This window comes from Bos mutus, chromosome 8, assembly GCF_027580195.1.
Source record: "Bos mutus isolate GX-2022 chromosome 8, NWIPB_WYAK_1.1, whole genome shotgun sequence".
Lineage (NCBI taxonomy): Eukaryota > Metazoa > Chordata > Mammalia > Artiodactyla > Bovidae > Bos > Bos mutus.
Genome location: NC_091624.1, coordinates 35,863,222 through 35,890,529, shown reverse-complemented (window position 1 = coordinate 35,890,529; position 27,308 = coordinate 35,863,222). Strand labels below are relative to the sequence as shown.

The following is a 27,308-nucleotide window of genomic DNA, read 5'->3' as shown; positions in this document are numbered from 1 at the left end:
TTCTATAAATAGTCTGCATTAAATAACAACAAGCAAAACTATTTTCAAAGTTAAGAGAACATTCATTTGGTACAACCTGAAGTAGAATCTGCTAAGATGTGCTACATCTCATGATAATAAAAACACATGTAAAGAATTAAAAGGATTAGTTGGACAAAGACATACTGCTTATAAAAATATAAGGTATTTAGACGATAGCTGATCCACTGATTCATCAGCAGGTACTCTGGAAAATATTTTGAACTGTAACATTACTTAACTGATAAAAGTTATCAATAATAAATTTCATTTCACTCTTGTGAACTTAGCTATAGTCAATTTCATGAACTTTTGTCAGAAATATCCTGACTTGCCCAAGCACAGGACAGTTTGATGGCTTAAGAGCAGTAGTTTTCTTTGTTTTTAAAAAGATACCATTTTATTGCAATTTTTTTTTTAAGCTCAGAGCTAAGACTGAAATTCTTCTGAACCACATAATCACCATTATCAAACACTAAATGACTTTGGAAATTATCTTTTGCTAGAACCTGGTAATGTTTCTCAATGAATTCCCTAAATTAGAAGACAAAACAACATTTACATGTCAAACCCATACTGTGAAGTGCATTCTGAAAAGTGAAACTGTTTGAATCACAAACAATGTCAAGCTGCTTTATACATTCTTGTGCTGTCAAGTTACAACAACCAACAAGATCTCTTTACATAGATTTGCAGTAAACATAGTTTTGAGCTTATACTGTTGTTCCAGCAGCATTTTTTTGGACCTTAGTGCAAGTACGAAGAAATATCCATACTTTAAAATTCATTTCACTGTTTAACTGAGGCACTATGACCTAATCTTCAACTGGAATTGATTAATCTGCAATGACATGTTAAAAAACCAAGAAGACTCTAACAGAATCCTACAAATGCTTTCCAACTAATGAATATGCTATAGTCATATTTTTGGAATCAACACATAATTGAAATGAAAAAAAGTAAAATCTCATTACTTATCAGTATTAATAGATGAACATTTACAAATGATTTGCAACTGATGAGAGGAAACACTGTGAATTAAGCAAAATGTTATCCCTAAAAAGAATTTCCTTCCTATCATTAGGGAATGTGTAAAACAATATAATCCATCACCGATTCAATGGACCTGAGTTTGAGCAAACCCCAGAAGTTGGTGAAGGACAGGGAAGCTTGGTGTGCTGCAGTCCATGGGGTTTCAAAGAGTCAGACGTGACTGGGTGACTAAACAACAAAAATAGTATTATACCCAATTATTATATTTTTGATTCCATCAATAAAAGAACTTGTGGAGACTGGTCTTCTAATATAATATTCTTTTTTTTTTTTTTTTTGGCCATGCCACATGACTTGTTTTCTGACCAGGGATTAAACTCATACCCTATGCAGTGAAAGCAAGGAGCTGTCATCACTGGGATCACCAGGGAATTCCCTTCCCTTCTATAAAATAGTCTTGATTTTGTTCTTTTGGCTCTTGGCCTGCAAAGCCTAAAGTATTATTATCCCTTTGCAAGAAAAATTTGCTGACCCTTGCAAACAATTTCCTCAGTTTCCAGAGTGAGTGCTTACAGGGCAAAAGAAGAGTAAAGAATTTCACCTTTCGGGTATATGTGTGCTTAACTTCAAACAGTTGAGTAAAGGTCCTAATAGTATAAAAATATGCTAACAATGTTAGGCCATCACAGTACAATCATTATTCTGTTTCTTGTTTTGCTTTGATGGAAATATTAACATGAAATCTTAAATAGCGTATCAAGCCATTAAATAAAAAAGCTGAGTAAAAAGTTACAAGACCATTTTGTTTGTAAGACAAATTTGTTACTATAGACACCATGCTACAATTAAAAATAACTTGTCTATCAGCTGGGAATCCTTATTAAACCTTTGTCTCTGCTCTTAGACCTCTAAAATGTGAATGAAGCATCTCTCTCAAAAGTTTATCAGTAAAAATCAAATAAGCATTTGATAAAATCAGAATAGGATAGTATTTTCCTTGTTTTAAACATGGTTTATTTGGATTTTTAGACTTAACTTTGGATGTTTAGACATGACCTGTATGCAGGTCAAGAAGCAACAGTTAGAACTGGACAAAGGAGTACATTAAGGCTGTATACTGTTACCCTGCTTATTCAACTTATATGCAGAGTATATTACGCAAAATGCCAGGCTGGATGAAGCACAAGCTGGAATCAAGATTGCTGGGAGGAATATCAATAATCTCAGACACACAGATGACACCACCCTATGGCAGAAAACAAAGAAGAACTAAAAAGCCTCTTGATGAAAGTGAAAGAGGAGAGTGAAAAAGTTGGCTTAAAACTCAACATTCAGAAAACTAAGATCATGGCATCTGGTCCCAACACTTCATGGCAAATAGATGGGGAAACAATGGAAATAGTGACAGACTCTATTTTGGGGGGCTCCAAAATCACTGCAGAAGGTGACTGCAGCCATGAAATTAAAAGACACTTGATACTTGGAAGAAAAGCTATGACCAACCTAGACAGCATGTTAAAAAGCAGAGACACTACTTTGCCAACAAAGGTCCATCTAGTCAAAGCTATGGTTTTTCCAGCAGTCATGTACGGATATGAGAGCTGGCCTATAAAAAAAAAGCTGAGTGTCAAAGAACTGATGCTTTTGAACTGTGGTGTTGGAGAAGACTCTTGAGTGCCTTGGACTGCAAGGAGATCCATCCAGTCAATCCTAAAGGAAATCAGCCCTGAATATTCATTGGAAAAACTGATGCCGAAGCTAAAACTCCAATATTTTGGGCACCTGATGCGTAGAACTGACTCACTGGAAAAGACCCTGATGCTGGGAAAGATTGAAGGCAGGAGAAGGGGACAACAGAGGATGAGATGGCTGGATGGCATCACCGACTTGATGGACATGAGTTTGAGCAGGCTTCAGGAACTGGTGATGGACAGGGAAGCCTGGTGTGCTGCAGTCCATGGGGTCACAAAGAGTCAGACACAACTGAGTGACTGAACTGAGACTTATCACAGCAATTATTCTGCAATACAAGTACTGTATCATTTCACTTTACACCTGACACCTGAAGCTAATATAATGTTTTATGTCAATAATACCTCAATTTTAAAAAATGGCATTAATTAAATTTTTACAAAACTACTTTGTATTCTAGGGCTACCTAGTGGGTCAGTTGGTAAAGAATCTGTCTACAATGCAGGGGACCCAGGTTTGATCCCTGGATCAGGAAGATCCCCTGGAGGAAGAAATGGCAACCCACTCCAGTATTCCTGCCTGGAGAATTCCATGAACAGAAGAGTCAAGCAAGTTACAGTTGATGGGATCACAAACAGTCACACACGACTGTGTGACTTTCACTTTCACTTTATATTTTATCAAAAAACCTCATTATACTCACTGTATTCTATAGAAGAATATATACTTCTGTGACCATTCTGATTATTGCCTCTCAGTAAAGAATTTTTTAAAATTCCTTATACAGAATCTCATCTTTCCAGTTTCACTGCCAAAACACAGTTATCTTTTAAAATATACCCAATCACTCTCACCTGAGGGAAGCGGCCTCATGCTTTCATTTCTTCTCATTTAAATGCTAAGCATTAAGACTAAAATAATCATTCTAGCTACTGATTTTGGACCTAATGCTTAGCATGTAAATATCTGAATAACTGAAAAGGATAGCCACTTATTGAATCTAGTCTACAAAAAAATGACTCAAAGTAAATTCCTAACCTGCTCACACATCAGAATCTCTAGCATCTTTACACACACATATCTTAAACTCCACTGTGGCAGATTCTGATCCACAGGTCTGAGGTTAAGACTTAGAAAGCTGACTTTTAAAACAAAGCCAGCAGGTGCTCTGATGCAGCTAAGTTGAGCCCTGGTGTCAGGAGTGGATACCCACTGAGTCCTATAAAAGAACACAAAACTGGACTAAAGCCAAGGAAAATGTGCCCACTGATTGAGTTACAGCTAACTGTGCTGCCCCTACAGTTCACTTTCCCTAAGCTGCTGAAAGGAGAAGACAATCCACTTCTCCCAAGCCATCTTATGAGAAGACAAAACCACAAAACTGCCTCTGGAAATCTTTGGTAACCTCTTGAACTACAATGCACACAATACTAATCATTACATATTTAAAGCATCCTTAAGGGAAAAAAAAAAGCATCTTACAACATGAAAAGGTAGTTCATAAAAGCTGTTCCTCGAATACACACAAAAGCACACAGGATAACAAGAGGCATCAGTTGTTACGAGCATACCTCCTACTCCAGGTCCCAAATTTGGCGCAGCAGAACTCTGCCCAGCAGTACCACCAGCAGCACTACCACTAGTGCCCCCCACTGAGCTGGTGGTGCCACTGGAAGCTGATGAACTCTGAGAAGCCTGTGGAGCCCACGGATTGGGTAATGGATCTCTATTTTCTGTACGGGAAGGCTGACTACCTTCACCTGACGATGTATTGCTCACTAACGAAGCAAACGGATTACCACCAAACTGTAATAAAAGACAAAAAATCATAAAGAATAAGTTTTGTCTTAAATAACAGATACAGAAATCTTTGTTAATGAAAACTGCATTTTTGTATACAAAAACAACACTCAATCATAAATGTATTTGTGTTAAAACAGGAGCCTTGCCCTGAAGCACAGAGCAGTGGCATTACCTGTTCTTGTGCAGCACTCAACATGGGTTCCTGAATATCTGTGTACATGCGCCGTAAAGCATTGTATCCCCCTGGGATGCTTTCCAGGTTGCTCAAGGCTCGGTCCTGGTTTCTCATCATTTCCTGCATCATTGCTGGATTCCTAGCAAGTTCCAATGTCTAAGAAAAAGATTTCCAGAGGGAGGAAAAAGATGCTGAGATTAACTGTCAGAGCTAATTTTCTAAGTTTTCTAATTAGAAATTAGCAATCTTCAATACTTAAATCAGAGAAGTACTGTGAATTGGGGAGAATGGATATATGTATATGTATGGCTGAGTCCTTTTGCTGTTCACCTAAAACCATCACAACACTGTAAATTGACTATACTCCAAAACAAAATGTTTTTGGTGTTAAAAAAAAATAATAATATTAAAAAAAAAGAAATAAAATTATTGTGAATAGTTCCTGCTGAAAATCACCTCAAAAAGCAAGCTAACATTCAAATAACATCAAGAGAGAAACACTGTGCTCTGCAGGAATGTCCATCTCTTGAACTGGACTCGTTGTTCCTTAGATCTGCAAAACAACTATTTATAAAAAAAAAAAAAAAAAAACCTTTAAAATACAGCACAAAATTCAAAGTTCAGATAGTTCGAATTAGCGCTGTTATATTTTCCTGAACAAGGATTAGGGTTTATTTTTTTTAGCTTATGTATTTGGCAAGCTCTTTAAATACAGAAAATAGGAAAAAATAAGTATATAATTTCTTAACTAAATGAAACTATTCACATACTTGTCTCATAATATCTGGATTATTTAGCATATGACTAATTTCTGGATTTCTCTGTATCAACTGTTGCATTTGTGGATTGGCCATAATTAACTGCCTCATCAGGTCAGGATTTGAAAGCATGCTCTGGACAAAGGGATTCTCCATGATCTGGACCATCATTTCAGGATTGGACATAAGTTGCCGCTGCATCTGGCTCTGTAGTTCAGAGAAGTTGGTAGTATTCAAACCCAAGCTACTCAGACCTGCAAGTCCTCCAAGGCCACCTAAGAAGATAAAGGGAAAAAACACAAATGAAATTTTATCATTAATATGACTGTACTAAAATATGAAAATGAAGCAAAAATATTAACTGAATCAATAGCCTATTAACAGAAAACCATTCAGCTTAAAGCAAAAATAGATTTCCTATTACTTTTGTAAGTACATGTTTAATTTCTATAATTGAGACTAGTAATAACTGTGTTCACTATGATATTTAAATAATAAAACCAAATAAACATGTATTTCCTATGCACAGTATAATACAAAAACATTATTTGGTTGTTTGTTGCACCTGGTTCCAGACACAAAGCTCTTAAAACCCTCAGAATTTCCTGACAGAAGGGAATGTCTTTTGTTATCTGTAACAAGTCCCTTTAGATCATACCTCATTTATGTTAATGATATTATTTAGGATGGGGCCCCCAGATAGCCTCAGAATGTGGTGGTCGCTAGAAAGATCATGGGATTTTTTTGAGAGTTGGAACGTTCAGCCCATTCACCAACTTCCAGGGCTAGAAGAGGATCTAGAGATGGAATTCTGTGAAACTCTTGTGCAATGAGATTCACAAACTTCTGGGTTGGTGAACAAATTTACATTGTATGAGGTGACATGTTACAGAAGCTCTGTACTCTCCCCCAACACCCATACCTTGCCCTACGCTTCTCTCCCTCTTCCACTTACCTATTTCTGAGGTCTATCCTTTATAAAAAACTGGTAAATTTAAGTGCAGTGTTTTCCTGAATTCAGTGAGTCATCTGAGTAAATCATCAAACCAGATAAGGGGCTGTGGGAACCCCCAATTTACTGCCTGTCAGTCAGAAGTACAGGTAGCCTGAGACTGGACTGGTATCTGAAGTAGGGGCAGTCACAGGGGACCAAGTCCTTTAACCTGCAGGATCTAACACTAACTCCAGGGATTAGTGTCAGAATCGAACTACTGGATACCCACCCAGGCAGTGCTGGAGACCTGGCTGGTATCAGAAAGAAAAAAAATCCCAGAATATGCCCACTAAAATAAAAAATGAAAAATATACAGTAGACGATACTTCTAATAATCTCTTTCCAGAAGACTAGTGACTAGTTTAACAAGTAGAATTCACTGCTGACTGGCTGGAACAGAGCTGCTGCCCATCATGGAAACAGATGTTTCTCTGAAGGAATTAAATCATGGAGAAACCTAACAGACACAGGAGGGTGACTGTTTATTGTAAAACTTTGTATATAACCAAACAAATGCATTCATTTCTCACTTACTGAGTACTGTGCTATATGTTGGGAATAAGGTGACAAGAAAGACAAGCATACCCTCAGAACTCAATCTGGTAGGAAAGACAAAATAAATGCACAATAAATATTGCAACAGAGACTATCACAGAATATCATGATAATATATTAACAGTACCTTAATATATTCATAGATAATATATTAAAAGCAAAATGGCTACTTTTCCGCAAAATGGCTACTTTTCCACAAAACGCCATTTAATGAATTTGGAAAATGAATAAGTTTGCAAGAAGTAGGGAGAGCTAGGAGGATGATTTAATACTAGGCACAACAGACATTATCTACAAAAGCACAGATATAAATTTGAGAACTGATGCATTCTCAAACCACAAAAAATTCAGTATGACCAAAAGAGCAGACAACAGTGCTCACCAAACATCTCATGTGCAGTCTTCTTTTCTTTCGGCAGTTGGACAAACTGCCATGTGACTAGTTAAGGCCAAAAGACTGTAAGAAATGGTATGTGTCACTTCTGGCCCAAGTTTAGAATATAAGGTTCAGCTTAAAACACTTTAGCTCTATCTTCTGCCATATTCCAAATGGTGCAGCTACAAGATAGTATAATTCCATTAGTTTGAGTCCCTGAGGACTATGTAGATGGAGGCCTCACTGACCAGTGAAACACACGAAGCATGAGCAAACTATTACATTTAGAATGGATAAACAAGGTCCTAATGTACAGCAGAGGAAACTAATTAAACATCTTGTGGAAAATCATAATGCCAAAGGATTTTCTGAAAATGTATGTATGTGTATAACTGAGTCACTTTGCGGTACAGCAGATTGACACACTGTAAAATCAACTATACTTCAGTAAAAAAAGAAGTCATGAAAAAAAGGCAACCCACTCCAGTATATTTTTGCCTGGAGAATCCCCATGGACAAAGGATTCTGGAGGGCTACAGTCCATGGGGTCAAAAAGAGTCGGATATGACTGAGCAACTAAGCAGACACATTACCACAGGATAGCCTATCCTAACCAGTGTACTTGTGCAGAATGTTAAATGAAAATGGAGAGGCTACATCACAAAATCTTGATATATTTCAAATGCAAGACAGTCATTTAAGATATTTTTAATAACAGTGTGGAAATCACATAGAGTAATAAACATTTTAAAAGTTGAGGAGCTACATCAAGGAGTAGCAACAGAATAGAATCATTACACGGGGTGGGAGAGAAAAGATTTTATGGACCAAGAGACTTGGCTGGAGAGAGGTAGTCTGAGATAAGATGATGAATTTATTTATTTGTTAAAAAGCCTCTTGATGAAAGTGAAAGTGGAGAGTGAAAAAGTTGACTTAAAGCTCAACATTCAGAAAACGAAGATCATGGCATCTGGTCCCATCACTTCATGGGAAATAGATGGGGAAACAGTGGAAACAGTGTCAGACTTTGTTTTTCTGGGCTCCAAAATCACTACAGATGGTGACTGCAGTCATGAAATTAAAAGACGCTTACTCCTTGGAAGGAAAGTTATGACCAACCTAGATAGCATATTCAAAAGCAGAGACGTTACTCTGCCAACAAAGGTTCGTCTAGTCAAGGCTATGGTTTTTCCTGTGGTCATGTATGGATGTGAGAGTTGTGGACTGTGAAGAAGGCTGAGCGCCGAAGAATTGATGCTTTTGAACTGTGGTGTTGGAGAAGACTCTTGAGAGTCCCTTGGACTGCAAGGAGATCCAACCAGTCCATTCTGAAGGAGATCAGCCCTGGGATTTCTTTGGAAGGAATGATGCTAAAGCTGAAACTCCAGTACTTTGGCCACCTCATGCAAAGAGTTGACTCCTTGGAGAAGACTCTGATGCTGGGAGGGATTGGGGGCAAGAGGAGAAGGGGACGACAGAGGGTGAGATGGCTGGATGGCATCACTGACTTGATGGACGTGAGTCTCAGTGAACTCCAGGAGTTGGTAATGGACAGGGAGGCCTGGTGTGCTGCAATTCATGGGGTCGCAAAGAGTCAGACACGACTGAGCGACTGATCTGATCTTGCTTTCTAAGAAGGAACATACAGGCTAAAGTACTTAAGAGTAACATCAGGTAGTATCAAAGAAAGCTGAATACAAGGCATGGAGTTCAGAATTGATGTGGGTTTAGGTAAAGATTCGAGAGTCAACAATTTACAGTTAGGATAACATCACTGGGGAAAACAGAATAAAAGAACAGAAGAAAGAGAAGGCAGAACTTGGCGGAACAATACTTATAAAAAGAACAGGAAGAAGAGACCTACAAATGAAAGAGAAAAAAATTGGTCAGAAAATTAACCAGGGAAAAAGCATATCAGGAATTAAAGAAAAAAAATTTCAAGGAAAGACTGGTAAGCATTAGAAGACAGCAATTTAGAGTTTAAAACACTTTCTTTCAATCTAAGTGTCTAAAAATCTAAAAAAGTGTCCATTAAATTTGGCAAGCTAAGAAGTCAATGGTGACTTTATCAAGGGAACTGATGGGGGCAAGAAACAGAGCAAAACAAACAAGTGAAAGAGAAATACAGACAGAAAACAGAATATATCTTTTCGAAAAATAGCTGAGAAAGAAAAAGAAAGGTGGTAGTGGGATTCTGTTGCTTTTAAACACGCTGCAGATGCTGCTGCTAATTCACTTCAGTTATGTCCAACTCTGTGTGACCCCAGAGACGGCAGCCCACCAGGCTTCCCCCATCCCTGAGATTCTCCAGGCAAGAACACTGGAGTGGGTTGCCATTTCCTTCTCCAGTGCATGAAAGTGAAAAGTGAAAGTGAAGTCGCTCAGTCGTGTCTGACTCTTTGCGACCCCATGGACTGCAGCCTACCAGGCTTCTCCGTCCATGGGATTTTCCAGGCAAGAATACTGGAGTGGGGTGCCACTGCCTTCTTCGTTTAAACATGGGACAGATCTTAATGAAAACACACAGCAAAAAAAAAAAGCCAAATATACAGGGTAAACAGAAGAACTAATGGAGAAAAGTAACTATGATAGGAGGGGATGGGAATGAAATAAGCAGCAAAGGGACAAATTAATTAAAAGTTTCTGTGGGCTTTAATTTCTTTGCCTATAAAATGAGAGAAGAGGGACTTCCCTAGTGGTCCAGTGGTTAAAACTCCATGCTTCCAATGCAGGGGCCCCAGGTTCACTCCCTGGTCAGGCAACTAGATCCCACATGACCCAACTAACAGTTAACAGCAAAATGTGAATAATGACATGATAAGTTGTGTAATGAATCCTTTTGTTCCAACCTTGTGTATATTATAAACTCACATGTATTACTGTAAAATTTTTAACAATGCATCGTGAAATTCTGAGTGAAGAATTAATAGGTGAATTTTATGCAGATACTTTCTCTGAATGTCTAAGTGATATATATGCTACCGTCTCAGAAGATGACAGTTCTTTAGAATACAGTTCTGATTCAGATGATGTGAGTATTAGACCAACAAAAAGAAAACTGTAGTGACTGATTCTGATACAGAAAGTGAAAATAAAACTCACGGTGCTGGAAGACTTCACAGGTGTGTCAGGTGTTAACTACTCAATGCAATAAACTGCAAAGTATTAGTAAAATAACAGAACTAATTTTTGGCTACCCAAAATAAAAATTGCTGGTCACAGGTGTTAGTTTCTGCCAAAAGTTCCCCAGTCAATAATGAATTAAAATGTCATTTCATTGTATTATACTTGTCATACAACTTAGGAATGGAAAGAAGCACTAAGCCATTTATCTATCTAGTTCAACTTCTGTTAGCTTCAGATCACTCTATTCCCCAACTAAACCTTACTAAGAACCTCAGTGTAAAAACTAATATAAGAAAAGTAGTTTGGCTGATGCAGAAGATCCTTAACTACCGGGCTTGCATCAGGCCTTTCTGTGTGAGTTTAGAACAGTTAGAAAATCACTAATGCAATCTGATCCTTTCATTTTACAAAGGAGAAAATCGTGTTCAAGGGGTTAGCTTATGATCAACAACTAGCTAATCTTTTCCAGAGTCAATTATGTGGTGGTCAAATCAGGTACACATACAGTACATCTCTTTCATTAAAAAGAAATGTGCCACTTACTGATCACTTATTATATATAAATGTAACCTAAGCAAGCACATCTGTATCCCCAAATATCCCCTTAATAATTACAATTACAGAAATAAGCTAGAGAAGTTTTTGTCATTGCTAAAATGACTTAATGTTTAACTGTCATCTTATTTAAAACTATCCTGGGAAAAAGGAAATTTGTTTATTTTTATCCTTATGAAAAATGACTAAAGATACTTACCTAAACCAAAAGGGCTGCTAGTGGCAGAACCAGATGTGGAGTTACTACTAGGAGCTGATGATGTGGTAGCACTGGTTCCACTGGCATTTGTTTGTTGAGCTGAATGATCCTGAGGCCTAGGAAAAATAATTTACACCATAATATAAACATTGGAGCAAATTATTTTCAAAAGGAGCTGTAAAATTCCAACAGGTACAAATAAAGATTTTAAACCAACTCAAATTATCGTAAAGTATATATGCTGAGAAAATTAAGCACAAGGAACATGCATATAAACAAATATAGTAAAATCCCATGAAATCCAAACAATACTTCAATTGCCCCTCAAGTACTGCTGCTGCTGCTGCTGCTAAGTCACTTCAGTCGTGTCCGACTCTGTGTGACCCCATAGACGGCAGCCCACCAGGCTCCGCCGTCCCTGGGATTCTCCAGGCAACAACACTGGAGTGGGTTGCCATTTCCTTCTCCAATGCATGAAAGTAAAAAGTGAAAGTGAAGTCGCTCAGTTGTGTCCAACTCCTAGCGACCCCATGGACTGCAGCCTACCAGGCTCCTCCCATGGGATTCTCCAGGCAAGAGTACTGGAGTGGGTTGCCATTGCCTTCTTCACCTCAAGTACACTTGTCGTAAATATTTCATAAAAAGCATTCATAAACGTAAAAAATGTCATAAACATTTCAATCATATTGATTGTGTAAGAGAGGGAGACAGATCACCTCACAGAAAAGAATTAATGACTGATGACAATCACAAAGCCTGACTGTATAAGCAATTTTTAATCTATCTCCTAAGTTCTTAAGGACTGGGGAGCAGTTTTACTCAGAACTAAAAATGCTGAAAGTAAAAAAAGAGACTTGACCAAAGAAGACTGCAAAATCAATACAAATAATAACTCATTATTACTTAATATCAAGCAAAAATAAGGAGAGGTTATTAGAAAACCTTTCCGTCTGACACCAGTTAAGAGTTCTGAATCTCACTTAATCTGAATGATGATAAAATGCCATATCCAAGTAAGAATATGTCTAAGGAAGCTCTAAGGAGCTCTTTCACTAAGTAGAAAATAATTCTAAATGAAAAGAAAATATACCAATTTAATGGGTGATATTTTTTTCTTATTGGTACACAAAAGTATCTCTTAAGAACTGAATAGTGCCTTAGATTTAATGAAATATGGTTACTAATTTGTGGTTTGCAAAGAAGATGAATCACACCTCTAATCTCTGCCCAAAATTCTGAGACCAAAAAACACAGCTCAGAACATTAATTTGGTTGTTCTGTAATTCAAGTAATATAATAATAATGATGATGAACATGCTAAAATATCAAATGTGTAAGTATCAGCATTACCGAATCATACTGGCTTTTTAAAAAACATCTGGTTATCAACAGCAGCAAATAAATGAATTTTAATCTATTTACACATTAATGACAGCAAATCATTTAAAGCCAAGACTGATTATTTTTAAAAGGGAATTATAAACATTTATTCATGGTTTACAGCTAAAATGTTTCTAAAAACTTACCTGTTTTGTGTTTTGATGACAAGGTGAACAGTAAGTCCATCGTGAATTCCATGCTGACTCAAAGTATCTTGATCTTTTAAAATTTTTCCCGCAAATATCAACACAAGTTGGTCAGTATGTGATTTGAAGCGTTTAGAGATTTCTTCCTTGAACTAAGTAAGAATAAAATAAATATGTATTACAGATGTTTACATAGCATTATCTAGTCTAGTTTCTAGAAGAAGTACTTCAAAAAGCCCCCAATTACTGATACTACAATAACTCAAACAGTATGAAGACATATCCTTTCTGTGTCCGTATCTTGATCTTAGTGGGAAATGAGTATTACCATTTCACTCATGTCTAATGCAAACGTTTTATTACAGATGCATATATCCTATATTCAAAGCCTAATAATCCACTTTTGTCATAACTTTATTCAATTTTACATCAATGGTACTAAATGTTGTTCAAGCTACACATAGCTCTTATCAAGTTTACAATATTCCTTTCCTCAGATTTCGATGTCAAATTCTGCTCCTTTCTACTTCAATATAGAGAAAGCCAACCTCTTATTATTGACTTAGACAAAGTTTTCGTAAAAAGAAGCCAAGAAAGGCTTCCCGGGGAGGAGAATAAAATGCAGAAACATACAACAGAAGAGTGTGTCATACTACTGGACTACCCAAAAAGTTCATTTGAGTTTTTCCATAATATCTTGCAGAAAAGCCAGAACAAACTTTCTGGCCAAACCAAGATAAGAAAAGTTTACTTATTCTATGCTAGATAAGTTTCTCACACTTTCACCAAAATCACCTATATACTTAGGTTTTACTCCACTGTTGAAGTCAGAAAATCTCAGGGTGGGTAAAGAAATTCAAAGAACCCCATCATACCACAATGCCCTACACAAATGCATCTCAATAGACAATAACATTATCATCAAGGCAACGTTTTGGAAATATAAGGGGTATTTCTGGTTGTCACAATAAGTGGAAAGACACATTAAATAATATCTAACATTTTCTTCCAGGGGTAGGAGGGGAGATGTAGAGGAATATAAACATAAAGCAAGATATATCATACGTCAATCATTGTCAGAGGTGAACCAAAATTCATCACATTCTATCTTTGTGTATAAATGAAATTTTCCATAACCAAGTTACAACACTCAATCTAACTTTTATTTAAAAATCATAAATATAAAGTGAAATTATACTGCAGTAAATATTTCAGACCTGTACCATGTGAACTTTCCTTCCTTTGAAAATATATGATATATAACCCTTTTATATTGAATGGTTTGCCATGTAAACGAACAGAGATCATTCTGTCGTTTTTGAGATTGCATCCAAGTACTGCATTTCGGACTCTTCGTTTCCAAGGCAAACCATTCAATATCACAGTAATCCAAGTCTATGCCCCAACCAGTAACGCTGAAGAAGCTGAAGTTGAACGGTTCTATGAATACCTACAAGACCTTTTAGAACTAACATTCAAAAAAGATGTCTTTTTCATTATAGGGGACTGGAATGCAAAAGTAGGAAGTCAAGAAACACCTGGAGTTACAGGCAAATTTGGCCTTGGAATACGGAATGAAGCAGGGCAAAGACTAATAGAGTTTTGCCAAGAAAACGCACTGGTCCTAACAAACGCCCTCTTCCAACAACACAAGAGAAGACTCTATACATGGACATCACCAGATGGTCAACACTGAAATAGGATGGATTATATTCTTTGCAGCCAAAGATGGAGAAGCTCTATACAGTCATCAAAAACAAGACCAGGAGCTGACTGTGGCTCAGATCATGAACTCCTTATTGCCAAATTCAGACTTAAATTGAAGAAAGTAGGGAAAACCACTAGATCATTCAGGTATGACCTAAATCAAATCCCTTATGATTATACAGTGGAAGTGAGAAATAGATTTAAGGGACTACATCTGATAGACAGAGTGCCTGATGAAGTATGGAATGAGGTTCGTGACACTATACAGCAGACAGGGATCAAGACCATCCCCGTGGAAAAGAAATGCAAAAAAGCAAAATGGCTGTCTGGGGAGGCCTTACAAATAGCTGTGAAAAGAAGAGAAGCGAAAAGCAAAGGAGAAAAGGAAAGATATAAACATCTGAATGCAGAGTTCCAAAGAATAGCAAGAAAAGACAAGAAAGCCTTCTTCAGCGATCAATGCAAAGAAACACAGGAAAACAACAGAATGGGAAAGACTAGAGATCTCTTCAAGAAAATCAGAGATACCACAGGAACACTTCATGCAAAGATGGACTCGATAAAGGACAGAAATGGTATGGACCTAACAGAAGCAGAAGATATTAAGAAGAGGTGGCAAAAATACACAGAAGGACTGTACAAAAAAGATCTTCATGACCCAGATAATCACGATGGTGTGATCACTGACCTAGAGCCAGACATCCAGGAATGTGAAGTCAAGTGGGCCTTAGAAAGCATCACTACAAACAAAGCTAGTGGAGGTGATAGAACTCCAGTTGAGCTATTCCAAATCCTGAAAGATGATGCTGTGAAAGTGCTGCACTCAACACGACAGCAAATTTGGAAAACTCAGCAGCGGAAACAGGACTGGAAAAGGTCAGTTTTCATTCCAATCCCCAAGAAAGGCAATGTCAAAGAATGCTCAAACTACCACACAATTGCACTCATCTCACATGCTAATAAAGTAATGCTCAAAATTCTCCAAGCCAGGCTTTAGCAATATGTGAACCATGAACTTCTTGATGTTCAAGCTGGTTTTAGAAAAGGCAGAGGAACCAGAGATCAAATTGCCAACATCTGCTGGATCATGGAAAAAGCAAGAGAGTTCCAGAAAAACATCTATTTCTACTTTATTGACTATGCCAAAGGCTTTGACTGTATGGATCACAATGAACTGTGGAAAATTCTGAAAGAGATGGGAATACCATACCACCTGACCTGCCTCTTGAGAAATTTGTATGCAGGTCAGGAAGCAACAGTTAGAAATGGACATGGAACAACAGACTGGTTCCAAATAGGAAAAGGAGTACGTCAAGGCTGTATACTGTCACCCTGTTTATTTAACTTACATGCAGAGTACATCATGAGAAACGCTGGACTGGAAGAAACACAAGCTGGAATCAAGCTTGCCAGGAAAAATATCAATAACCTCAGATATGCAGATGACACCACCTTTATCGCAGAAAGTGAAGAGGAACTAAAAAGCCTCTTGATGAAAGTGAAAGTGGAGAGTGAAAAAGTTGGCTTAAAGCTCAAAATTTAGAAAACGAAGATCATGGCATCCGGTCTCATCACTTCATGGGAAATAGATGGGGAAACAGTGTCAGACTTTATTTTTCTGGGCTCCAAAATCACTGCAGATGGCGACTGCAGTCATGAAATTAAAAGATGCTTACTCCTTGGAAGGAAAGTTATGACCAACCTAGATAGCATATTCAAGAGCAGAGACATTAACTTTGCCAACAAAGGTTCGTCTAGTCAAGGCTATGGTTTTTCCAGTGGTCATGTTATAGATGTGAAAGTTGGACTGTGAAGAAGGCTGAGTGCCGAAGAATTGATGCTTTTGAACTGTGGTGTTGGAGAAGACTCTTGAGAGTCCCTTGGACTGCAAGGAGATCCAACCAGTCCATTCTGAAGGAGATGAGCCCTGGGATTTCTTTGGAAGGAACGATGCTAAAGCTGAAACTCTAGTACTTTGGCCACCTCATGCAGAGTTGACTCATTGGAAAAGACTCTGATGCTGGGAGGGATTGGGGGCAGGAGGAGAAGGGGACGACAGAGGATGAGATGGCTGGATGGCATCACTGACTTGATGGACGTGAGTCTGAGTGAACTCCAGGAGTTGGTGATGGACAGGGAGGCCTGGCGTGCTGCGATTCATGGGGTGGCAAAGAGTCGGACACGACTGAGCGACTGATCTGATCTGATCTGAACCCTTTTATATAAGATAAGCAATTTTAAAATAGGAAAATCTTTGCTAAAGCACCAGTAGCACAATATTTTATATAAAAAGATTAAGTCCAATCATGAATTAACCATTCTCATATTATTAAGCATTTCATTTCTCTCTTTGGCAGCTGTTAGAAATAATAAGGTAATATGCATAGCACATAATTTTACAAGAATCGAATGAGAATGTATGTAAAATTCAAGCATCAGGTACATAAGGTAGTTTAATAAACAGTAGCTACTACAAGGCCAGCTCTTTAAACCTCAGTAACTGAAGATGACTTTTAATCCTATTTCAGATACAGAAACAGACGGGGGTTCAATATGCTCCTCTCACAGTGACAGCTAATCAACTGTCAGGTTAAGCTTGAAATTGGAGCCCCTGGTGGCAGAAATGGTAAAGAGTCTGCCTGCAGTGCAGAGACTCGGGTTCGATCCCTGTGTTGGGAAGATCCCCTGGAGAAGGAAATGGCAACCCACTGCAGTATTCTTGCCTGGAGAATCCCATGGATGGAGAAGCCTAGCAGGCTACAGTCCATGGGGTCGGAAAGAGTCAGACACGACTGAGCAACTTCACTTTCACTTTTCTTTTTCAAGCTTGAAAACTAGGTCTGACTTTAAGAACCAATCATCGCCAGTCCAGGTTCGATGCACGATACTGGATGCTTTGGGCTGGTGCACTGGGACGACCCAGAGGGATGGTATGGGGAGGGAGGAGGGAGGAGGGTTCAGGATGGGGAACACATGTATATCTGTGGCGGATTCATTTCGATATATGGCAAAACCAATACAATATTGTAAAGTTAAAAAATAAGATGAATTAAAAAAAAAGCAAAGGAGAAAAGGAAAGATATACCCATTTGAATGCAGAGTTCCAAAGAATAGCAAGGAGAGATAAGAAAGCCTTCCTCAGCAATCAATGCAAAGTAATAGAGGAAAACAACAGAATGGGAAAGACTAGAGATCTCTTCAAGAAAATTAGAGATACCAAGGGAACATTTCATGCAAAGATGGGCTCAATAAAGGACAGAAATGGTAGGGACCTAACAGATGCAGAAGATATTAAAAAGAGGTGGCAAGAATACACAGAACTGTACAAAAAAGATCTTCACGACCCAGATGATCACAATGGTGTGATCACTCACCTAGAGCCAGACACCCTGGAATGTGAAGTCAAGTAGGCCTTAGGAATCATCACTATGAACAAAGCTAGTGGAGGTGATGGAATTCCAGTTATTTCAAACCCTGAAAGATGATGCTATGAAAGTGCTGCACTCAATATGCCAGCAAATTTGGAAAACTCAGCAGTGGAAACAGGACTGGAAAAGGTCAGTTTTCATTCAAATCCCAAAGAAAGGCAATGTCAAAGAATGCTCAAACTACTGCACAATTGCATTCATCTCACACACTAGTAAAGTGATGCTTAAAATTCTCCAAGCCAGGCTTCAGCAATACGAGAACTGTGAACTTCCAGATCTTCAAGCTGGTTTTAGAAAAAGTAGAGGAACCAGAGATCAAATTGCCAACATCCACTGGATCATGGAAAAAGCAAGAGAGTTCCAGAAAAACATCTATTTCTGCTTTACTGACTATGCCAAAGCCTTTGACTGTGTGGATCACAATAAACTGGAAAATTCTGAAAGAGATGGGAATACCAGACCACCTGACCTGCCTCTTGAGAAATCTGTATGCAGGTCAGGAAGCAACAGTTAGAACTGGACATGGAACAACAGACTGGTTCCAAATAGGAAAAGGAGTACGTCAAGGCTGTATATTGTCACCCTGCTTATTTAACTTAGATGCAGAGTACATCATGAGAAACGCTGGGCTGGAGGAAGCACAAGCTGGAATCAATATTGCTGGGAGAAATATCAATAACCTCAGATATGCAGATGACACCACCCTTATGGCAGGAAGTAAAGAAAAACTAAAGAGCCTCTTGATGAAAGTGAAAGAGGAGAGTGTAAAAGTTGGTGTAAAGCTCAACATTCAGAAAACTAATTTCATGGCATCCAGTAACATCACTTCATGGCAAATAGACGGGGAAACAGTGGCTGACTTTATTTTTCTGGGCTCCAAAATCACTGCAGATGGTGACTGCAGCCATAAAATTAAAAGGCATTTACTCCTTGGAAGGAAAGTTATGAGCAACCTAGACAGCATATTAAAAAGCAGAGATATTACTTTGCCAACAAAGGTCCATCTAGTCAAGCCTATGGTTTTTCCAGCAGTCATATATGGATGTGAGAGTTGGACTATAAAGAAAGCTGAGCGCAGAGGAATTGATGCTTTTGAACTGTGGTGTTGGAGAAGACTCTTGAGAGTCCCTTGAACTACAAGGAGATCCAACCAGTCCATCCTAAAGGAAGGACTGATGTTGAAGCTGAAACTCCAATACTTTGGCCACCTCATGTGAAGAGCTGACTCATTTGAAAAGATCCTGATGCTGGGAAAGACTGAAGGCAGGAGGAGAAGGGGACGACAGAGGATGAGATGGTTGGATGGCATCACCGACTCAATGGACATGGGTTTGGGTGGACTCCAGGAGTTGGTGATAGGGAGGCCTAGCATACTGTGGTTCATGGGGTTGCAAAAAGTCAGACACAACTGGGCGACTGAACTCAGATTAACTATACTCTGTGCTAAGTCACTTCAGTCACCCATTTCTGATGTACAATGGCTTTTTAGTATATTCACAGATTTCATCCAACCATCACCATGGTCAATTGTGAAATTTTCATGTTCTCAAAAAGAAACCAGTACCTTTTAGTTATGACCTTCTTATCCCCCCATCACTCCAAACCATAACAAACCACTAATTGGGGAGTTCCCTGGCGGTCCAGTGGTTAGCACTTGGCAATTTCACTTAACACGTTTGAAAGGTGCATGCATGTTGTGGTATGTATCACTACTTTATCCCTTTTTATGGCCAAACATTCTAATGTATGAATATACAACATTTTGTTTATCCATCAATTGATGGGCACTTGGGCTGTTTCCACCTTTGGGCTATTATGAATAATGTTGCTATAAACTGAATGGGGAAGATCCCCTGGAGAAAGAAAACAGCAATCCACTCCAACATTCTTGCCTGGGAAATCTCATGGACAGAGGAGGCTGGCAGGCTATAGCCCACGGGGTCCTGCAAGAGTCAGACATGACGCAGCGACTAAACAACAACAAGCGTTTTATGTACAAGGTTTTCTGTGGACATGTGATTGCATTTCTCTTGGGTATATACTCAGATGCAGAATTAAATTACTGTTAATTCTTAATCACTTGAGGAAGCACCAGAGCGTTATCCTAAGTATTTAATGGCTATTACTATTGTACAATCCTACCAGCGGTGTATAAGGTTCTAATCTCTCCACACTGTCACCAATATTTATTACCTGTTTTTAATAGCCACCCTAGTAGATGTCCTGTAGTTTTTATTTGCATTCCCCTGACAACTAATGACATTGAGCATCTTTTCATGTGCTTATATTTGTATTTTTGGACAACTTTATTCACATCCTTTGCCCATTTTTTAATTGGGTTATTTGCCTTCCTATTACTGAGCTATAAAAATTATTCATATATTCTAGATATGTCTCTTAATCAGAGTATGATCTGGAAGAAGCAACTTTTTAAGGCACACACTCATAAAATACAAGAAATTGAGACTTTTTGGTTTTAACTAGAACAAAGTTTTGATCCTAAACATCCAATGGACCCAGGAGAACTGAATCCTCAACTGGCAATACAGAAAACCAAGCTAATACAATCCCCATAATCTATCTCCACAATCTACAGAATTCCTAGAAGACTCAATATGGTACCACTAGGGGCTGAGAACAGGGTATAAGGTGACAGATGCTGAAGGACTAAAATAGGGGATTTGAAAGTCAAAGCAGACACATCTTCACTGCATGCTAAGCAAGCAATCGTCCCTCCCCAAACCCAACAAAAAGAAGGATTTTTTTTCTCTGGAAGGACAACAGGGTCTCTAGACTAAAGAACATACTACACACCGAGAACAGGAGTACAACACTAAAACAAGAAGATTAAGTCAACAGAGACATACTAGATGCTTAGCCTCTCCCCATTCCCCTCACAGCTATCAAACGGAATACTGGCGTCTGGACTTTCAACATCCAAGCATAAAAATAATAATATACAATGTCTCCAAGGAAAATTCTACTAGGCTAAAACAAAAGAACTTAGAGATAAGGACTTAAGGGTTTTCACTAGATAGCTATCCAAGGCAGTGGTTCCTGAAGTGAGTGGAGGCCTCTATCTGCCCTGGGGAGCATCTGGCAATATTTGAGGACATTTTTGGTTGTCACAACATGGGTTAAGGGCGACTAGTGGGTAGAGATGGAAGATGCTAAATAACCTACAACACACAGCTCAGCCTCAACAACAAAGGATTTTAAAACCCCAAATGTCAACAATAACGAGGTTGAGAAACTGTTCTAGAGCTGTACTTCTCCAAGTGCTGTCCCCCAGATGAGCAACTTTCACCATTACCAGGTTAATTTGATAGAAATGCAAATTCTCAGGACCCAGTCAAATCTGAAACTCTGGGGATGAGGTCCCAGCAAGCTATGTTTTTTTTTTTTTTAATCGATGGTTTAACAAGCTTCCCAGGTAATCAGATGGTTCTGATGGACAGTGCTCTAGGTCTAATAAATTTCCCCCAAATTTGTAGGCGATTAATGAATGAGGTTCGTGACATTGTACAGGAGACAGGGATCAAGACCATCCCCATGGAAAAGAAATGCAAAAAAGCAAAATGGCTGTCTGGGGAGGCCTTACAAATAGCTGTGAAAAGAAGAGAAGCGAAAAGCAAAGGAGAAAAGGAAAGACATAAGCATGTGAATGCAGAGTTCCAAAGAATAGCAAGGAGAGATAAGAAAGCCTTCTTCAGCAATCAATGCAAAGAAATAGAGGAAAACAACAGAATGGGAAAGACTAGAGATCTCTTCAAGAAAATTAGAGATACCACAGGAACACTTCATGCAAAGATGGGCTCGATAAAGGACAGAAATGGTATGGACCTAACAGAAGCAGAAGATATTAAGAAGAGGTGGCAAAAATACACAGAAGAACTGTACAAAAAAGATCTTCATGACCCAGATAATCACGATGGTGTGATCACTGACCTAGAGCCAGACATCCTGGAATGTGAAGTCAAGTGGGCCTTAGAAAGCATCACTACGAACAAAGCTAGTGGAGGTGATGGAATTCCAGTGGAGCTCTTTCGAATCCTGAAAGATGATGCTGTGAAAGTGCTGCACTCAACATGACAGCAAATTTGGAAAACTCAGCAGTGGAAACAGGACTGGAAAAGGTCAGTTTTCATTCCAATCCCAAAGAAAGGCAATGCCAAAGAATGCTCAAACTACCACACAATTGCACTCATCTCACACGCTAGTAGAGTAATGTTCAAAATTCTCCAAGGGAGGCTTCTGCAATACGTGAACCGTGAACTTCCTGATGTTCAAGCTGGTTTTAGAAAAGGCAGAGGAACCAGAGATCAAATTGCCAGTATCCGCTGGATCATGGAAAAAGCAAGAGAGTTCCAGAAAAACATCTATTTCTGCTTTACTGACTATGCCAAGCCTTTGATTGTGTGGATCACAATAAACTGTGGGAAATTCTGAAAGAGATGGGAATACAAGACCACCTGACCTGCCTCTTGAGAAATATGTATGCAGGTCAGGAAGCAACAGTTACAGACTGGTTCCAAATAGGAAAAGGAGTACATCAAGGCTATATATTGTCACCCTGTTTATTTAACTTATATGCAGAGTACATCATGAGAAACGCTGGGCTGGAAGAAGCACAAGCTGGAATCAAGATTGCCGGGAGAAATATCAATAACCTCAGATATGCAGATGACACCACCCTTATGGCAGAAAGTGAAGAGGAACTAAAAAGCCTCTTGATGAAAGTGAAAGTGGAGAGTGAAAAAGTTGGCTTAAAGCTCAACATTCAGAAAACGAAGATCATGGCATCCAGTCCCACCACTTCATGGGAAATAGATGGGGAAACAGTGGAAACAGTGTCAGACTTTATTTTTTGGGGCTCCAAAATCACTGCAGATGGTGACTGCAGCCATGAAATTAAAAGACGCTTACTCCTTGGAAGGAAAGTTATGACCAACCTAGGTAGCATATTCAAAAGCAGAGACATTACTTTGCCAACAAAGGTCTGTCTAGTCAAGGCTATGGTTTTTCCAGTGGTCATGTATGGATGTGAGAGTTGGACTGTGAAGAAAGCTGAGTGCTGAAGAATTGATGCTTTTGAACTGTGGTGTTGGAGAAGACTCTTGAGAGTCCCTTGGACTGCAAGGAGATCCAACCAGTCCATCCTCAAGGAGATCAGTCCTGGGTGTTCATTGGAAGGACTGATATTGAAGCTGAAACTCCAATACTTTGGCCACTTCATGCAAAGAGTTGACTCTTTGGAAAAGACTCTGATGCTGGAGAGGGATTGGGGGCAGGAGGAGAAGGGGGACGACAGAGGATGAGATGGCTGGATGGCATCACTGACTCGATGGACATGAGTCTGAGTGAACTCTGGGAGTTGGTGATGGACAGGGAGGCCTGGCGTGCTGTGATTCATGGGGTCGCAAAGAGTCGGACACGACTGAGCAACTGAACTGAATTGAATGAACATAGTAAGTGACATTAAAAGGAAACAGTCACTAAAATCAGCAACACAAAAGGTGTTCTTAACAAATAACTTACTAACAGGAAAAAAGCAGAGGAACCTATAGATGAAAATGAAACTTTTAAGTAAACATGGGACACTCGACCAAGATAAAATCATAAACTGGGTCTTAAAACAAACCTTGGAAATGTTAATAACTGTAAGTTTGAAACCATGTAAGTATATTCTCTGACACTAATGGAGTAACAGTAGAAATACCTGTTAGAAATATCTCTCTCGGTAACAGAGAGATACCTGAAACATTTCCACATTAAACAAAACACTTCCAAATAAGTCATGGGTCAAAAAGAAAGTCTTGAAGAACAATTAAATATTTTCAACTGAACAAAAATGAAGCTACAATGTCAAAATTTGTAAGATGCAGCTACAGCAATACCTAGAAAAATTTATAGCGTTAAAGACATAAATTTAAGAAAGGTCACACATCAGCAGCCTCAAGTTTCAACCTTTAGAAAACAGAAAAACAACAAATGCTATGCTATGCTATGCTAAGTCACTTCAGTCGTGTCCAACTCTGTGTTACCCCATAGACGGCAGCCCACCAGGCTTCCCCGTCCCTGGGATTCTCCAGGCAAGAACACTGGAGTGGGTTGCCATTTCCTTCTCCAATGCATGAAAGTGAAAAGTGAAAGTGAAGTCGCTCAGTTGTGTCCAACTCTTAGCAACCCCATGGACTGCAGCCTATCAGGCTCCTCCGTCCATGGGATTTTCCAGGCAAGAGTACTGGAGTGGGGTGCCATGCCTTCTCCGAACAAGAAATGAACCCCCCCCCAAAAAAGAGAAGAAATCAAAAACAGAAAAATAAGAAAAACATCTCTCAAAATATCAATAAAATTGATTAGAATCTAGATACAACGGCCAAAAAAAAGCCAGAAGATATAAATTAGCAATATCAGGAACAAGAAAAGGAAATGACTACAGACCTCACAATTAAAAGGATAATAAGGAAAATTCCTTATTCCTTATTGTTGTTGTTTAGCTACTAAATCGTGTCCAACTCTTTTGCGATCCCATGAACCATTTCCTTCTCCAACGGATCTTCCCGATCCAGGGATGAAACCCAAGTCTCCTGCACAGGCAGGCAGATTCTTTATGACTGAGCCACCAGAAAAGCTCAAAAAAAACTCTGCACGCAAGGTGTTTGATAACTTGGATGAAATGGACCAATATCTTGAAAGATTCAAGCTACCAGAACTCACATCCTCTCTTGTGAAAATAGAAAAGGAAACGCTTTCAATTAATTTCATGAGGGCAATATTACCCTGATACCAAAACTAGAAAAGAAAAACCACAGACCAATATCCCTCATGAACACAGACAGAAATGCTCCATAAAATACCACCAAGTTAAATCCAGCAATACAGAACAAGAATAATTCTTAATGACCAAGTGAGGTTTACCCTAGAAATTTCAACATTTGAAAAACCAATAATTTACCATATTGACAAAAGGAAAAGAAAATCCACACCATCTCATCAATCAATAACAAAAAAGCATTAGAAAGCATTCATTTCTAAGAAAATTTCCAGGAAATCAGGAATAAAAGGAAACTACTTAGGACCTGATAAAGTACATCTACAAAGTATCTACTGTTTGGAGTAATAATGGTGACCAACTGAATATTTTCCAAGACCAGTAACAAAGCAAGGATGTCTGCTCTCCAAATAATAACTGACTCCACTTATACAAGATACCTAGAACAGACAAATTACCTAGAACAGACAAGATACCTAGTCAGAAAATTAACTGCTAGATGCCAGGGGCCGGGAAGCATGGAGGGGCAATGGGGAGTTAGAGCTTAATGGAGACAGAGTTTCAGTTTAGGAAGGTGAAAAATTGGGGAGATGGATGATGGTGACAGTTGTCCAACAATGTGAATGTACTTACTGCCACTGTACTGTACCATTAAACATGGTTAAAACGCTATGTTTTACATCATGTGACTTTTACCACAATAAAAACAAACTTTAAAGGAAAAAAGGGGGGGATATCTGCTCTCTATTCATTCTATTCAACATCATATTGAAAACTCCTGCCAATGCAACAAGGCAGGAAAAACAAATGCATAATTAGTACAAAAGAGGAAAAAATAGGAAACTTATCAGTTCCTTGCAACATATGAGCTTTATTTGCATCTCACTTGAAACACAAATCTTTTGCTCTAGAATGGGAAAAGCCAGACTGGGAGAAAACACTTAGAAATGATCATCTTATAAAGTACTGTTATTTAAAGTAATTCTCTGGTGATCCAGTGGTTGAGAGTCTGCCTGTCAATGCAGGGTTCACAGGTTTGATCCCTGATCTGGGAGGATGCCAAGGGGCACATGCCAAGGGGCAGCTGGGCTCGTGTGCCACAACTACTGAGACCACGCTCTAGAGCCTGTGGGCCGCAACTACCGAGGCCGGGCACCACAACGACTGAAGCCCGTGCACCTACAGCCTGTTCTCCACAACAAGAGAAGCCACGGCCAGAAGCCTGCGCACCACAACCAACAAGTGGCCCAAGCTCAACTCAACCAGAGAAAGCCATGCGCAGCAACAGGGGCCCAGTGCAGACAAAAATACATCAGTAAAGGTGAAAAAAAAAAACACAATTTAAAAAACAGGCAAAAATTTTAACAGATATCTCACCAAAGAAGATACACAGATGGCAAAGAAGCATATTTGTATCATAGGCCATTAGGAAATTGCCAATTAAAACAAGAAAGACAGTGCTATATAACTATTAGGATGGCCAAACTAAAACAGAAACATCATCAAATACTGGCAAGGAAATGAAACAGGAACTCTCATTCATTGCTGATGGGAATACAAAATGGTATAGCCACTTTGGAAGAGTTTAGCAATTTCTTACAAAACTAAACTTAAGTCTTACCATTTGGTCCAGCAAAGACCCTCTCCCTGGTATTTACCCAAAGGAGTTGAGAACTTTTGGACAAACAAAACCTGCTCACAGGTGTATATGACAGCTTTATTCATTAATGTCAAAGCTTGGAAGCAACCAAGAAATTGTTCCACAGGTGAATAAATAAACCACAGTACACCCAGACAAAGGGATATTATTTAGCAATAGAAAGAAATAAGCTATAAAACCATCCAAAGAACCATGGATGAACCTTAAATGCAGCTACATACCGTATAATTCCAACTAGACTATATTCTGGGAAGGACAAAACTATGGAGATGGTAAATGGATCAGTGGTTGCCAGGAGTTAGGGTATAGGCAGAGCATATACACTATATACACTTGTCAAAACACCAAGGGTGAGTCTTAAACTATGAATTTTGAATGATAAGGATGTGTCAATGTAGGTCCATCAATTATAACAAATGTACCATCCCAGGGTGGGATGTTGATGGGGAGATTTAAGTGGGGGCGAGGGGGGGGAGGGGAAGGAGTATGGGAACTTTCTATTTCCTGCTCAAGTTGCTATAAACCTAAAACTGCTCTAAAGTCTTTTTTTAAAAAGGCAAAAATATATAGTAAATTCATGCTATCAATACACTTAAATACTTAAATATCCGGGGGGCCGGATAGCTGGAATAATACAAAACAAAAGAGAAAAAAGCAACATAGGAGAGACAGGAAAAACAGAAATCAATGGTAAAATGGGAAATGTAAAGCAAATGTATCAATAATTACATAACAGACTACCTGTTACAAAGACAAAATTGCCAGACTGTATCTAAAAACCCAATTTCATGTTGCTTAAAAAAAGATACACATAAATTACTAAGGGAAGGAAAAAAAAAAGAATGGGTGAAGATAGACTACACGAAAACTAACCAAACAAAGTTAGTGAGGCTACTCGACAATTTTAAAAAAATTTATAAAGTTTTAAATTTAAATTTGACAATTGAAGTGTATCTGATTTACAATGT

General features: G+C 38.7%; 1 protein-coding gene across 2 annotated transcripts in view; it reads right to left on the bottom strand.

Moving 5' to 3' along the window:
* UBQLN1 (ubiquilin 1) overlaps positions 1-27,308 on the bottom strand; it is a 57,164-nt gene that overhangs the window by 10,553 nt on the left and 19,303 nt on the right. For both annotated transcript variants that reach the window (XM_005903057.2, XM_005903056.2), the window contains exons 2-6: positions 12,771-12,922; positions 11,245-11,360; positions 5,452-5,714; positions 4,679-4,837; positions 4,275-4,509 (exon numbers count right to left, since the gene is read on the bottom strand). In XM_005903057.2, coding sequence (XP_005903119.2) covers positions 4,275-4,509; positions 4,679-4,837; positions 5,452-5,714; positions 11,245-11,360; positions 12,771-12,922 — 925 coding nt within the window. The remainder of the gene's footprint in view (positions 1-4,274; positions 4,510-4,678; positions 4,838-5,451; positions 5,715-11,244; positions 11,361-12,770; positions 12,923-27,308) is intronic.